This window comes from Lacerta agilis, chromosome 14 (genome assembly GCF_009819535.1).
Source record: "Lacerta agilis isolate rLacAgi1 chromosome 14, rLacAgi1.pri, whole genome shotgun sequence".
Taxonomy (NCBI): Eukaryota; Metazoa; Chordata; class Lepidosauria; order Squamata; family Lacertidae; genus Lacerta; species Lacerta agilis.
This window is the reverse complement of record NC_046325.1, coordinates 2,080,642-2,094,296: the sequence shown is the minus strand read 5'-3', so window position 1 is coordinate 2,094,296 and position 13,655 is coordinate 2,080,642. Positions and strand designations below refer to the sequence as shown.

At 52.7% G+C, this 13,655-nt stretch overlaps 1 protein-coding gene across 1 annotated transcript; it reads left to right on the top strand.

Moving 5' to 3' along the window:
• The first annotated feature begins 2,269 nt into the window (after positions 1–2,269).
• Positions 2,270–12,118, top strand: GNB2 (G protein subunit beta 2). The gene is given in 14 exon segments (XM_033170087.1): positions 2,270–2,387; positions 2,510–2,548; positions 2,748–2,854; positions 3,845–3,908; positions 6,438–6,486; positions 6,489–6,559; positions 6,561–6,600; positions 7,932–7,998; positions 8,207–8,231; positions 8,233–8,409; positions 10,362–10,394; positions 10,397–10,462; positions 10,464–10,587; positions 11,977–12,118. Coding segments are annotated over 14 exon segments (1,026 nt in total). The 5' UTR covers positions 2,270–2,330; the 3' UTR covers positions 12,084–12,118.
• Positions 12,119–13,655: the final 1,537 nt, after the last annotated feature.

Here is a 13,655-nt window from a genome sequence, read left to right as displayed (position 1 = left end):
GCGATGCTCTTGCACTCGGATCCTGCTTGGGGTGTGTGTCCGTGGGGGGGGGGGATTTCCCATTGCGAGTATCTGGTCAGTCGCTGTGAGATGTTGGGCTAGAGGGGCCGTTGGCCTCATCCGGTCAGGGCTGGTGGGAGTTGTAGTTCGAGATGTCTAGAGCGGCGCCCGGTTTTTTTTTAATTTTAGAAAAATCAAAACAGGTTGGAAGCGATGCGTTGTTAGTGCTGAGCAACGCTCCTTACAAGCTTCTGCTGGGGAGATCAGAGCCCTGCGCACCCCGCTCTCTCCTGATCCACCGTCGGGAGGGGGTCCGAAAAAACAGGCGTCCTTGCTGGACCCCCACCGAGCGCGCGCCTTTGTGCTGCAAAGGCTTTTGATCGCGACCGGGAGGGCACTGTGGCTTGGCTCAGCGCCCGGGATGCTCCGGGGTCCCTTCCTCCTGATCCTTCGGAGAACCCCTGCTCTGAGACACACCCACCCACCCCTGGAACCCAGGAGTCCTGCTTCCTCTGCCTTTTAACCCACGAAACGCCCAGCTTCCTTTTCCCAGGCTGCAGGGGACTCATCCTCCGTAATCCCTCTGTAATCTCGTTTACACTTGCGAGGAGATTTGGCTCACTTGTTTATTTATTTCGGGCCTAATGCACTTTCTCTAACGAAGCAAATGAGATTGGAGATTAAGGCGAGCCCGCAGATCTCTGTCTGTGCCCACACCGTGGGGGCATCTCTGAGCCAGTAGCGCACCCCTTTTCCCACCACCCACCACCCCATTGATTTATTTGGGAGCTCGGCTGACGGCTCCTTCCATCTCCGCCCCAAATCCATCTTGGTCTCTGGGCTTTTTTCCCCCCACATCCCATTGCCAAGGCAACCGCCGCACTGTGTTTTGTGCCGGAGGTGGCGGTGGGGGTCCGGTTGCCATGGCGACAACATGACCCCCTCTCTTTTATTTGGCTTTCCCAAGGGGCGGGGAGAGAGAGGGCCACCTCTGCCTCCACCTCCCCTCCGTAAAATGGCCGGTGGGTTTGAGCAATGCTGCCGAGAGTCTCTGCTCTCTGCCTCCGAGTCAGGCCAGCCGCCTTTTTCTTTTCCTGCCTTTCCTGCGCTCCCCTCCCTGCGCACCATTTTTGGTTTATTTGGGGGGGCGGGGGGGAGTTTCTGCTTTCCGGGAGGAGCAAAGCCACCTCTGCTTTGCTGCCCCCTGCATTGTTTTTTGGGCGGGGTCTCTATCCTCCAAATCAAATATTGGGCAGAGGGCGAAGCCACATGGCGTTAAGCAGGTGGGGGCTCCCCAGGGTCATCTAGTCCAACCCCCTGCAATGCAGGGATCTTTTTGCCCAACGTGGGGCTCGAACCCACGACCCTGAGATTAAGAGTCTCCTGCTCTACCGGCTGAGCTGGTGTTTAATCTTAAAAAGACTTGTTTCTTGACATTTCTGAGTTTCCAGCAACTGGGACCCAGAAGCATTTTACTGCCTCCAGTCCTCTTGGCCAGTCGCCTGCGTGACGTGCAGTGGCAGGCAGTTCCAAAGGTTAGGTCCTTGCAGGCTCCTAAATTGTAGAGGGCGGACCTGCGAATAACAGGCTTACCTGCAGGAAGGCCCTCTCTCACTAAGCGCAGGATCGGTTGGGTGCACAACGGCGATATTTCCGGAGACCTTGCCGACCCCCTGAAGCTGTATGGGGCTTTGCACACCCCATCGCCAAGCTGATGCAGCCCTGTTTGAAAACCAGCACCTGCCTCCCTGGCAGTGTAGCTCATTGGGCAAAGCGGTGGCGATTCCGGACCTCTACTTTCCCCTGCCTCCCTCTGTAAAATGGGTACAGCTATTTGCTTGCGCAGGGAAGACCGTACGAAGCAGTTTTGCAAGCAGAATCGTTCTCCGTTGGGCTTTGGCAACTGCAGGGTGACCATGGGGGGGGGGAAGGTGCAGTCACCCGGGGACGGGGTGTTCTTAGTTCTGCCCCAGTGAGCCAAGGCGCTTTGGCCTCCTGGGAGGAGAAGGCGACCCAGGACTTAAGAAGTAGAGTCGGGAGGGGAACCCCAGAGGTCATGTACCCCCAACCCCCTGAACCTGCTTGGCAGTGTATGTATTTTAATATCTGTGGGAGGCCGCCCAGAGTGGCTGGGGGGGACCCAGCCAGATGGGCGGGGTACAAATAATATATTATTATTATTATTATTATTATTATTATTATTATTATTATTATTATTATTAACAAACAAATGCAACCACCTCTTCTCTCCCCCCCCCCCGACAAACAGGATTGCGGCCAGCTGAGAGGGGCTGCTGGCCAGGCCCCCCCCCCCCGCGCCCAAATCCACCATGAGCGAACTGGAGCAGTTGAGGCAGGAGGCGGAACAGCTGCGGAACCAGATCAGGGTGAGAACGCCGGCCAAGTTGCTAGCCCTCATTGAGGGTGCAGGCTCAAGATTTCTCTCTTTTCTGAGACTTTGCACTCACCCTGCGCTCTCTCTCTATCTTTTTCCTTTCCCTTCCCGCAGGACGCCAGGAAAGCATGTGGGGACTCCACCCTGACCCAGGTGAGGCGAAATCCCCCCCCCTCGAATATATTTTGGGGTGGCTGTTGCCCCTTAATTCCTCCCCCACTTTGAGATGTTGTTGGAAGAAGCAGGCGAGAGTCTCTGGAGGTTGCGGGGAGGCATTCCTCCCGTCTGGGGGTGGGGGCTTTTTTGCCTTTTGACCCCCACCACCCCTCTCTTTCTCTCCCCACCCCCCCAGATCACAGCTGGCCTCGATCCGGTGGGCCGGATCCAGATGCGGACGAGGCGCACGTTACGGGGTCACCTGGCGAAGATCTACGCCATGCACTGGGGGACAGATTCCAGGTGAGAGCAAAGCTGCCCCTTGGAATTGTGGGATTGGACGGGACCCCCAAGGGCCATCTAGTCCACCCAGGGTGGATAAAAATCAATGATTTTTTTTATAAAAAAAATTTAATTTGATTTTTTGAATTTAAATCGCATTTTTAAAATTTAAATGGGATTTTTAAAATAAAATGGTTTTGGAGGAAAAAATCTTTCTAATGTTAGTTTTCTATTTAAGTTGCAGTATATGATATATAGTCCAAAGGCTATTCATCAGGAAATAAGGCTTTGTTTTAAGTTATTCACATGTGCTAAAACTCAGTCTAATTTGTTTTTTTTTTAATTGTTTAACCACAACAGTTAACAAACATGGATACATATGCTGTAATGTCGTTGCTTTAGTTAAATAGATCGTTTAAATTGTTACTAAGGAAATGAATGTTTTTTCTCCTTCCAATGAAGGACAGCGGAAAAGTTGCCCAAATATAAACAGTTAACTTATTAAACCTCACAATAATTTCATAATTATCTATTTATTTCCAATGGTTTAACCAAATCAGCAATTGTTGATGTAACTGTGAAAACTACTCTGAAAATTTATTATTCCAAAAATGAAACCTTCATCTGGTTGTAAATATAAGATTATACCAGCGGGAATGAATCTTTCTGTAAAAAAAAATGATTTAAATCAAGTCTTACAGACTAGTGATTTTTATCGGGATTTAAATCAATTTGATTTAAATCAAATCCACCCTGAGTCCAACCCCCCTGCCATGCAAAAGGTTGCAGGTTTGATCTCCTGTAGCATCTACTGGCAGGGCTGGATGGACAATACTGAGCTCAGTGGACGCCAGTGGGCTTGGTCCCATAATCCCTGTGTTGTTCGGAGAGGTAGGGATGGGCGTGCAGAAGAGGTCTCCTCTTGCCCCTGGGCAACTTGGGACCCTCTATCTGGCTCTGAGACCCACCCACCTCAGGCCTCCTGCATTCTTTCTCTTCCCACCCTTGCAGGCTGCTGGTTAGTGCCTCCCAAGACGGGAAACTGATCATTTGGGACAGCTACACCACAAACAAGGTAAGGCCTGTGTGGCGGTCAGTGGGCCCCGTTACTTGGCCCCAGGGGACTCTGCGAGCGTCACCCGGGGCCCTTCTCACTGCCTGGAGGGTGGCAGTATGAGAGCGGGGCCTTTTTGGTGGTGGCTCCCTGCTTGCAGCAAGCTCTCCCAAGGGAGGGCTCTCCTGGCACCTTCGTTTTGCATAGGGTAGGGCAGTTCATTAAAAACTTGTTTTTTAAATGCCAGCTCCAAAGGTCTTATCTTACTACACTAGGGATTATACAGTCATACCTCATGTTGCGTACGTTGGAGTCACGGACCTCCGCGACCTGGAAGTCCTCCACGGAGCGCGGGTGCGCAGAAGCGGTCTGCGCACTTCGTGCATGCCCAGAAGCGCAAGAACTCGCAAACTTCTGGGTTTTTTCTTTTTCCTTTTGTTCGTTGATGTTACATATGCCCGGGTTACGTGGCGCGACCTGGAACGGATCACGCACGTAACACTTGGTACCACAGCATAGCTATATCCGAAATTTCATGCATATCAGTTAATACCTTCAAAACAAAACAAAAAATAAAAAAATCCTTCCAGTATCACCTTAGAGAGCTGTTTACTTGGCCGTTTTCCTATGCCGTGAAGGCTGAAATTTCAATTCCTGTGGCAGGGAGTTCCACAGTTTAACAGTTTTAAGGTGGACTTCTTTTATCTTTCCCGAATCTTCCAACGATTGGCTTCATTGGATGCCCGCAAATTCCAGTGTTACGAAAAAGAGGGACGGAACCTTTTCTCTCTCCAGTGCATCCTTTTCTCCCATCATGTCACCTTTCACTATCTACCTTTCTGCCCTTTGGTGATATCCGGCAGTTCCCTTCACCCTCCTTTTGCCGAAAGCGTTTCGGGTTTAGGCAGGCCCGGCCCTCAGACATTTAGAAAACCGGCATGACTTTTAGCTGCTATGTATGGCTGGTTAAATTTTTCGCAAGCTTTTAAAGTCGTTTTTCCTTAGCGATCACTTTATTCACTGTATCCTTTTCGTACTGCTTTGAAGCGCGGTTTTAAAAAAAAGAAAAAAGGGTCACAAATTTTATGAAGTAAATAAATCACACTGCCCCCCCAATCAACAGAATATATTATTTCACAATGATAATTGCTGATAATAATGATTACCGTACTTTTCTGTGTATAAGACTAGGTTTCTTTCACTGTGGAATAATGTTCAAAATCTGGGCTCGTGGGACGCGGGTGGCGCTGTGGGTTAAACCACAGAGCCTAGGGCTTGCCGATCATAAGGTTGGCGGTTTCAAATCCCCGCGATGGGGTGAGCTCCTGTTGCTCTGTCCCAGCTCCTGCCCACCTAGCAGTTCGAAAGCACGTCAAAAGTGCAAGTAGATAAATAGGTACCGCTCCGGCGGGAAGGTAAACGGTGTTTCCGTGCGCTGCTCTGGTTCTCCAGAAGCAGCTTAGTCATGCTGGCCACATGACCCGGAAGCTGTATGCCAGCTCCCTTGGCCTGAAAGCGAGATGAGCGCCGCAACCCCAGAGTCGTCCACAACTGGACCTACCGGTCAGGGGGTCCCTTTACCCTTTAGGAGAACACTGCCAAGCACTTCCCGTTTATAATTTACTTCCAATCCTTATGGTAACTTGTAAGGCAGGCACAGGGACCCCGTGTGGCTTTGCAGATGTTGCGGATTTATGGGATCATAGAATTGTGGCATTGGAAGGGACGCAAAGGGGCATCTAGTCCAATCCGCCACAGTGCAGGAATGAGAGCTATTGATCGCATTTCTGGTTATAGGCAGGTAGCCGTGTTGGTCTGCCATAGTCAAAACAAAATAAAAAATTCCTTCTAGTAGCACCTTTAGAGACCAACTAAGTTTGTTCTTGGTATGAGCTTTCGTGTGCATGCACACTTCTTCAGATACCAAACTTTGTTGTTGTTCAGTCGTTCAGTCGTGTCCGACTCTTCGTGACCCCATGGACCAGAGCACACCAGGCCCTCCTGTCTTCCACTGCCTCCCGCAGTTTGGCCAAACTCATGTTGGTAGCTTCGAGAACACTGTCCAACCATCTCATCCTCTGTCGTCCCCTTCTCCTTGTGCCCTCCATCTTTCCCAACATCAGGGTCTTTTCTAGGGAGTCTTCTCTTCTCATGAGGTGGCCAAAGTACTGGAGCCTCAACTTCAGGATCTGTCCTTCCAGTGAGCACTCAGGGCTGACTTCCTTCAGAATGGATAGGTTTGATCTTCTTGCAGTCCATGGGACTCTCAGAGTCTCCTCCAGCACCAGAATTCAAAAGCATCAATTCTTCGGCGATCAGTCTTCTTTATGGTCCAGCTCTCACTTCCGTACATTACTACTGGGAAAACCCTAGCTTTAACTATACGGACCTTTGTCGTATAGTTGGTCTCTAAGGTGCTACTGGAAGGAATTTTTTGTTTTGTTTTGACGGGAAAATACGGTACTTAAGAAGGGAGAAAGGGGTGATGCTGATCGGTTGGGGTCCCTGTTTTTTTGTGTCTCACGCACCCCGTTTTCCGTCTTCCCGAAGGTCCACGCCATCCCTCTGAGGTCGTCGTGGGTGATGACCTGTGCCTACGCCCTTCTGGGAACTACGTGGCCTGCGGTGGTCTGGACAACATCTGCTCCATCTACAGCCTCAAGACCCGGGAAGGGGAACGTCCGGGTCAGCCGGGAACTCCCTGGGCACACGGGTGAGGGGCTCCCCACTCCTGCTCCCCCAAACCCCACGCTCTCGCCCGCCTCCCGCCTCCTTCGCGAAACCAAGCTGGTTGCAGTGGTACCTTGGTTCTCAACTTCATCCGTTCCGGAAGTCCGTCCAAAACCAAAGCGTTCCAAAACTGAGGCGGGCTTTCCCATAGAAAGCAATGCAAAACGGATTAGTCCGTTCCAGACTTCTAAAAACAACACCTTAACATGAATTTTACTATCTAACGAGACCACTGATCCATAAAATGAAAGCAATAACCAACGTACCGTACTATAAATAAACAGGCAGATGATAAAAATTAAAAATGGCTTTTTTCCCTTACCTGCACTTACGTTGGTCGCTGTTTGGATTGGGGGGTCTTTTATCCATTTACGCAGTCACACAATCAATCAGTAGCTGAACTGGGGTTCCACACAGTCGCAAAAAAACAAATTAACCGGAAAAGCCTCGAAAACAAAAACGCCAAACTTAATCCGTTCCGGAAATCCGTTTTGACTTCCAAAATGTTCGAAAACCAAGGCGCAGCTTCTGATTGGTACAGGTGCCCCGGAAACAATAGCCGGCAGCCGCACCGGACGTTCGGCTTCCGAAAAACATTCAAAAACCAGAACATTTTCTCCGGGTTTTCAGCGTTGAGAACCAAGATACCACTGTGCTTAATTCTGCTTTCCCTGTGCCGCCTCCCACCTTTCAACCCCAAACCTGGGAAGGGTAGCTAACACCACAGAAGGCGGGATCAGGAATTGAAAATGACCTTAACGCAGAGGTTTTCAACCCTTTCTGAGTCCTCGGCTCCCTTGACCAGCTGCCTTCTTTCTGTGGCACCCCTGTGAGGCTCAGGAGCCCAGTCAAGTCGCCCCCTTGCCTGCAGAGCCGGCAGCCCCTGGCCGCTTTTCGAACACAGGCTCCCTTGTCGCGGAGGGTTCCCTCGGCCTCCTCTACGCCCTTCCTTCCAGCTGCCCCTGGTCTCTGAGGGTTCAAATGCCCCACACTCGACCACGAGCAAAGCTCGCTGGGTGTAGCGACCTCGAGGGGCCCGGCCTCAGCCTAGCCTACCTCGCAGGGGTGTTGTTTGGATTAAAACAAGCAAGCGGGAGAGAACCGTGCCTGCGGGCGCCTTGGGAGGAAAAAGCCGCAGGATATATTAAGATGCAACAAGTCATTAATAAGCAGATCAGCAGTTGCGTTGGGCAGAGGGTAGAGAAAGAAAACTCTGCCCAGTCCTGGTGGTTGGCCCTCTGAAAGTTGCGCAGAGAGGGATGTGGCCCTCAAGGCTTCCCTCCTCCACAACTGCTGTGCTCTCTCCTTCCCAAGGCTACCTCTCCTGCTGCCGGTTCCTCCACGACAACCAGATCATCACCAGCTCCGGAGACACAACGTGGTGAGTTGGCGAGGCCTCGGGCCAGTTCAGACGGGCCCATTTTTTATTATTTTATTTTATTTGCTTTGCCCTTCTGTAAAGTGCCAGGGCAGCAGGGTGCCCCACCTGACTGGCGCTGCAGGGGGTTGGACGGATGACCCTTAGGGGTCCCTTGCAAATCCCCGCAGTTCTCTTGATCTCTGCGTCTCCTCCTCCTCCTCCCCCAAAGCGCCCTGTGGGACATTGAGACGGGCCCAGCAGACCACCGCCTTCACGGGCCACAGCGGGGACGTCATGTCTCTGTCTCTGGCCCCCGACATGCGGACCTTCGTCTCGGGCGCCTGCGATGCCTCCATCAAGCTGTGGGACATCCGGGACAGCATGTGCCGGCAGACCTTCACGGGGCACGAGTCCGACATCAACGCCGTCTGCGTGAGTGCCGGGGCGGCCGCGGAGGGTGGCAAAACGAGAACGGGGCCTTTTCTGTCGTGGCTCCCCATCCGTGGGCTTCTCTTCCCAGGGAAGCTGGCCTGGCACCTTCCTTACATATCTATAGTTTGCCAGGCGAAAACATTCCCCTTAAACCAGGCCTTTGGCTGATTAAACAATCTGTGGCCTTTTTAAATGTCTTTTCTGCGGACCAGGGGACATTTTTATTTTAATTATGTTATGCATTTGAGTTTTTACATTGTAAAGCTGCCCGTGATTTTTGGATGCAGTGTGGTTAATAATAATAATAATTTTGCTATACTCTGTCCATCTGACTGGGTTGCCACAGCCAATCTGGACGGCTTCCAACAAAATATAAAAACACAATAAAACATTAAAAACTTCCCGAGGCAGGGCTGCCTTCAGAATGTCTTCTAAAGGACATGTAGTTGTTATCTCCTTGATACCTGTTGGGAGGGCGTTCCACAGGGCGGGTGCCACCACCAAGAAGGCCCTCGGAGCTGGACCCCGCAGATTCTAGGCTGAAGAATTTAATTAATAATAATAAACTGAATTCAATTAATAATAATTTGGAGGGTTTTTTGCTCTGCTCGTCAGCCAGAAAGTCTCCCATGCTTGGCCTGACAAATAAAACGAGATGGTCTCTACCCGCTGCTGGTGTTACAACCTTCTGGAAGAAAGAAAGGAAAAAAAAAAAGACACGTCACGCAAAGGGGAAAGGGACGGGGAGGGATGGAGGGAAGATCAAAATAGCCACCGATTTCTCTAAACAGTTGTTTCCTGTAATGAGCAATTATGATTTTATTTCATAATACATATATGTCGCTTGATTGTAAAAAAAAAAAGAGAGGGAGGGAAAACAGTTTAATGAAAAATGATGAAACAATAAATTCAAATTTGCGACAGAAGTTAAAGCATACGCAAAGTTAAATACTGAAACAGGTTAAAACGGGTGTCGGCTTTCTAAGCATCCAGACGGGCTGGTCCAAACAGGAAGTTTTTAGCAGGCGCCGGGAAGAACACAATGAAGGCGCCTGCGTGATCTCAATAGGCAGGGAGTTCCACAGTTGTAGGTGCTGCTATGCTGAACTGTCAGTTTCTTCACAAACTTTTGGAAAGGCTGTTATGTGGTTGTTTGTGCCCTACCCTCCAGCCAAAAAGGCTCCCAGAAAATAAGGTGCTCCTTGTCCCCTGCAGGCTAATAATAAAGACAGGACACACAAGGAAAAGGGAAACAGGGAGGAATGAGGAAATAAATATTGGGGCACCTAGTTTCTAAAAAAGTTCCTCTAATGACCACGGGCTGGTACCGTCCAGTGGCAGGAGGTGCCCGAGGCCATGGGAAGCGGGGCTCTGGGGGCAATGGGAAGCGGGGCTCCGGGGGGCCATGGGAAGCCCGGGCTCCGGGGGGCCATGGGAAGCCGGGCTCCGGGGGGCCATGGGAAGCCGGGCTCCGGGGGGCAATGGGAAGCGAGGCTCCGGGGGCCATGGGAAGCGGGGCTCCGGGGGCCATGGGAAGCGGGGCTCCGGGGGCAATGGGAAGCGGGGCTCCGTGGGCCATGGGAAGCGGGGGCTCCGGGGGCCATGGGAAGCGGGGCTCTGGGGGCCATGGGAGGCGGGGGCTCCGGGGGCCATGGGAGGCGGGCTCCGGGGGCCATGGGAGGCGAGGCTCTGGGGCCATGGGAAGAGAGGCTCCGGGGGCCATGGGAAGAGAGGCTGCGGGGTGCCATGGGAAGTGAGGCTGCGTGGGCCAAGGGAAGCAAGGCTGCGTGGGCCAAGGGAAGCCGGGCTCCGGGGGGCCATGGGAGGCGGGGCGCTGGGGGCCAGTCGTCGCCCACTAAGGGCCAAGCGCTGCTGCCGCCGTCCTCTCTACAAGCAGGAGGACACTCCACCCTGCCCTACTCCTGATGCCCCCTTCTTTCTCCCCCTCGCAGTTCTTCCCCAACGGGAAACGCCTTCACCACGGGCTCCGGACGACGCCACCTGCCGCCTCTTCGACCTGCGGGCCGACCAGGAGCTCATGATGTACTCCCATCGACAACATCATTTGCGGCATCACCTCGGTGGCCTTTTCCCGGAGCGGGCGCCTCCTCCTGGCCGGCTACGACGACTTCAACTGCAACATCTGGGACTCGATGAAGGCGACCGGGCGGTGGAGTGGCGCTGCCAAGTCTCTCTCGGGGAACGAGCCGGGCGCGATCCCTCCCTGGTGGGGAAACCCCTTTCCCTCCCCCCCAAAGTCGCAAGTGTGATGCAGCGGCAAAAAAAGGCGAAAGCTGTTCTCGGCTGCGTCCGCAGAAGTCTAGTGTCCGGATCGAGGGAACCGATAGTCCTGCTCTGTTCAGCCTTGGTCAGGACCCCCACCTGGAGTCCTGTGTCCAGTTCTGGGGTGCACAATTCAAGAAGGATGTTGACAAGCTGGAACGTTCGTAGCTGGTAAATTCTCCCGAATCCCAGTTGCTGGAAACTACAGGAGAGGAGTTTGGCCAAACTGCGAGAGGGTAGTGAAGGATAGGGCGTGCCTGGCGTATGGGGTCACAAAGAGTCGGACACGACTGAACGACAACAACAACAGGAGAGGAGAGCTGCTCTTGCGCTCGGATCCTGCTTGCGATTTCCCATAACAGGCATCTGAGAACAGGATGCTGGACCAGGTGGGCCCGCTGGCCTGATCCTGGCAGTTTTAAAAGAGAGTGTCATTCCAGCTTTACCCAGGGTGGCTGGGGCAACCTAGCCAGATGGGCAGGGCATAAATAATAAAATTATTATTATTATTATTATTATTATTATTATTATTATTATTATTATTATTATTATTATTATTATTATTATTTATTACTGCCCCCTACTGGTTGCTTTGAAGTACCCTGGACTTGCCCTGCATTGTAAAAATTCGGGACATACAACGGAAGGGAACTTCTTCATGCGGTGCTCAGTTGAACTGTGGAACTCCCTCCCACAGGAGGCAGCGATGGGCCACCAACTCTGATAGCTCTCTAAAGGATTGGGCAAATTCATGGAGAGGAGAAAGGGCTGTCGATGGCTCCCAGCCACAATGGCTCCGCTCTTGACTCCACGGTCAGAGGCAGCGATGGTTCTGAGCACCAATTCCCAGAAGCCACAGGAGGGGGAGAATGCTGCTTGGGAACCTTCCCATCACAGCACCAGCGAAAAATGTCCCAGAGTTTCCCGCGTGCGGAATTTGAGCCGGAGAGGCTGTTCCCGCAAGCCTCTTACCCCGAGGCGCATGTGCTGGGGAGCATGCATGCGCACCTCCCCCTTTAGCCATGACCCCTGCATTGCACTGGGGGGGGTTGGGCTAGATGACCCTCGGAGGTCCCTTCCAACTCTGCGATTCCGCCCCCTTTGCACGCGGAGCAGACTCTCTCCTCCGTCGGAGCATTTTTAAGCATAGGTTAGGTGGGCCCCCGCCACGGGTTCTTCAGCTGCCAGTTCCTGCACGGCAGCAGGGGGGCTGGGCTGGGCTGGATGGCCTTTGGGTGCCCCTCCCGCCTCGACCCAATTCCTCCTTTTCTTCCCTTTCCTCAGGGGTCCTCGCCGGCCACGACAACCGCGTCAGCTGCCTGGGCGTGACGGACGACGGGATGGCCATCGCCACCGGCTCGTGGGACAGCTTCTTGAAAGTGTGGAACTGAGCCTCCCTTGCTCTGCCTTCGGGGGCGCGGTGTGGGGAGGGAAAAGCAGGAGGGAAAAGCCCTTGACACCCCCCTTCCCCCCCATTAATCCAGCCTCTGCCCCCCTCTCCTGCCGCCTTGAAGATGGCCCTGTGGCCTTGAACCCCACAGATACTCCCCCCCCCATTTTTTTTTATTTTCCCCTGCTCTCGTTTTAAAATAATGATGATGTCCCAACCGAGCCAGATTTCCGGCACGGAGGAGGAAGAGGCTGATTTCTCTAGCAGCAATTCTTTTTTTTTTTCTTTTTTGTGGGGGGGGGGTTGTGTGTGTCTAGGCCCCGCTTATCTCTCCTGTAGAAAAGCAGAGCATAGGGAGATTGGGTTCAGCTGAAAGAAAAGGGGTGGGGGCTTATCCTTAGGGTTGAAGGGGTCCAAGGTGTTGTCTTGCACCTTCCCCCCTCCCTCCCTCCCTCTCGAGAAGCAAAATTGGGGGCGGGGGGCGGGCGGAGAAAGAGAGCCAAGGCCATCCCATAACGGTCTCCCGGACATGGCAGCAACACCCTTCATCCAGGGACCAGGTTCTGAGCTCGCCTTTTTGCAGGGGGAAAGAAATGGGGGAGGCAGGGAGACCCCCAATTCTTCCTCTCTCTCTCTCGTGCCCAAGAGATGCTTAATCCCCTCCCTTTGCCGAGTAGGGGAGGCCCCCGATCCGAGGCAGGCCCAAATCTGCAGTGTGGCAACCTTTCGTGTCCTCTCTTCTTTCCCTCACTTCCTCCCCCCCCCGCACCTTCAACCTCCTCCTTCCTGGTGGTGCTTTCGAGGAATTCGTGGCAGCCGCAACCGTGGCCTTGTTTCCTCCTAATCCGTGGCTGGTTTTTGTAAAAAAAAGAGAGAGAAGTGTGGCGGCGCTGGGGGACCCCCCCCCCCCGCCCCGGCCGTGGTTTGGGGTCCGTGTGTAAACCTGTAAACAACAGAAAACCAACAAAGTGTCTGGCGTTTTGTCATTTTTTATTAATTTGGGGAGGCAGTATTTGGGGCGGGGGGGAAGGTGAGCAAGTCGGCCAACTTGGAAGTTTTTTGGGGGGGTGGGTGGGGGGAGGGGAGTGCTTTGTCTTCACACTTGCATGCCCAACCCACAGCAAAGACTTTTCGTGAAATTGTAGCAAGGGCAAAAACCACACTGTAGGATAACTCTGCACAGTGTGCTGGTTGACTGGCTGTAAAAAGTGCATGGGGAGATTTTGGGGAAGGGCAACTGGAACGGTCAAGGGGGTGGAAGGACTCTCCTGTGGGGAACGGTTACAGCGTTTGGGGCTTTTCCAGCTTACGAAAAAATGCAAGAGGCGACCTGATAAGACGCTTGCAGAATTCTGCACGGCAAGGAGAAAGAATTTGCAGGAATTACAAACTTGGTGGATCAGGGGGACGCTGTGGATGTAGTGCATCTTGATTTCAGTAAGGGTTTTGACAAAGGCCCCCCCCCAGGATATCCTCACCAGGAAGCTGGTAAAACGTGGGTAACTGTCAGGTGGATTTGTAGCTGATTGACTGACACCGAACCCAAAGAGTACTCAAAAATGTTTCCTCGTCA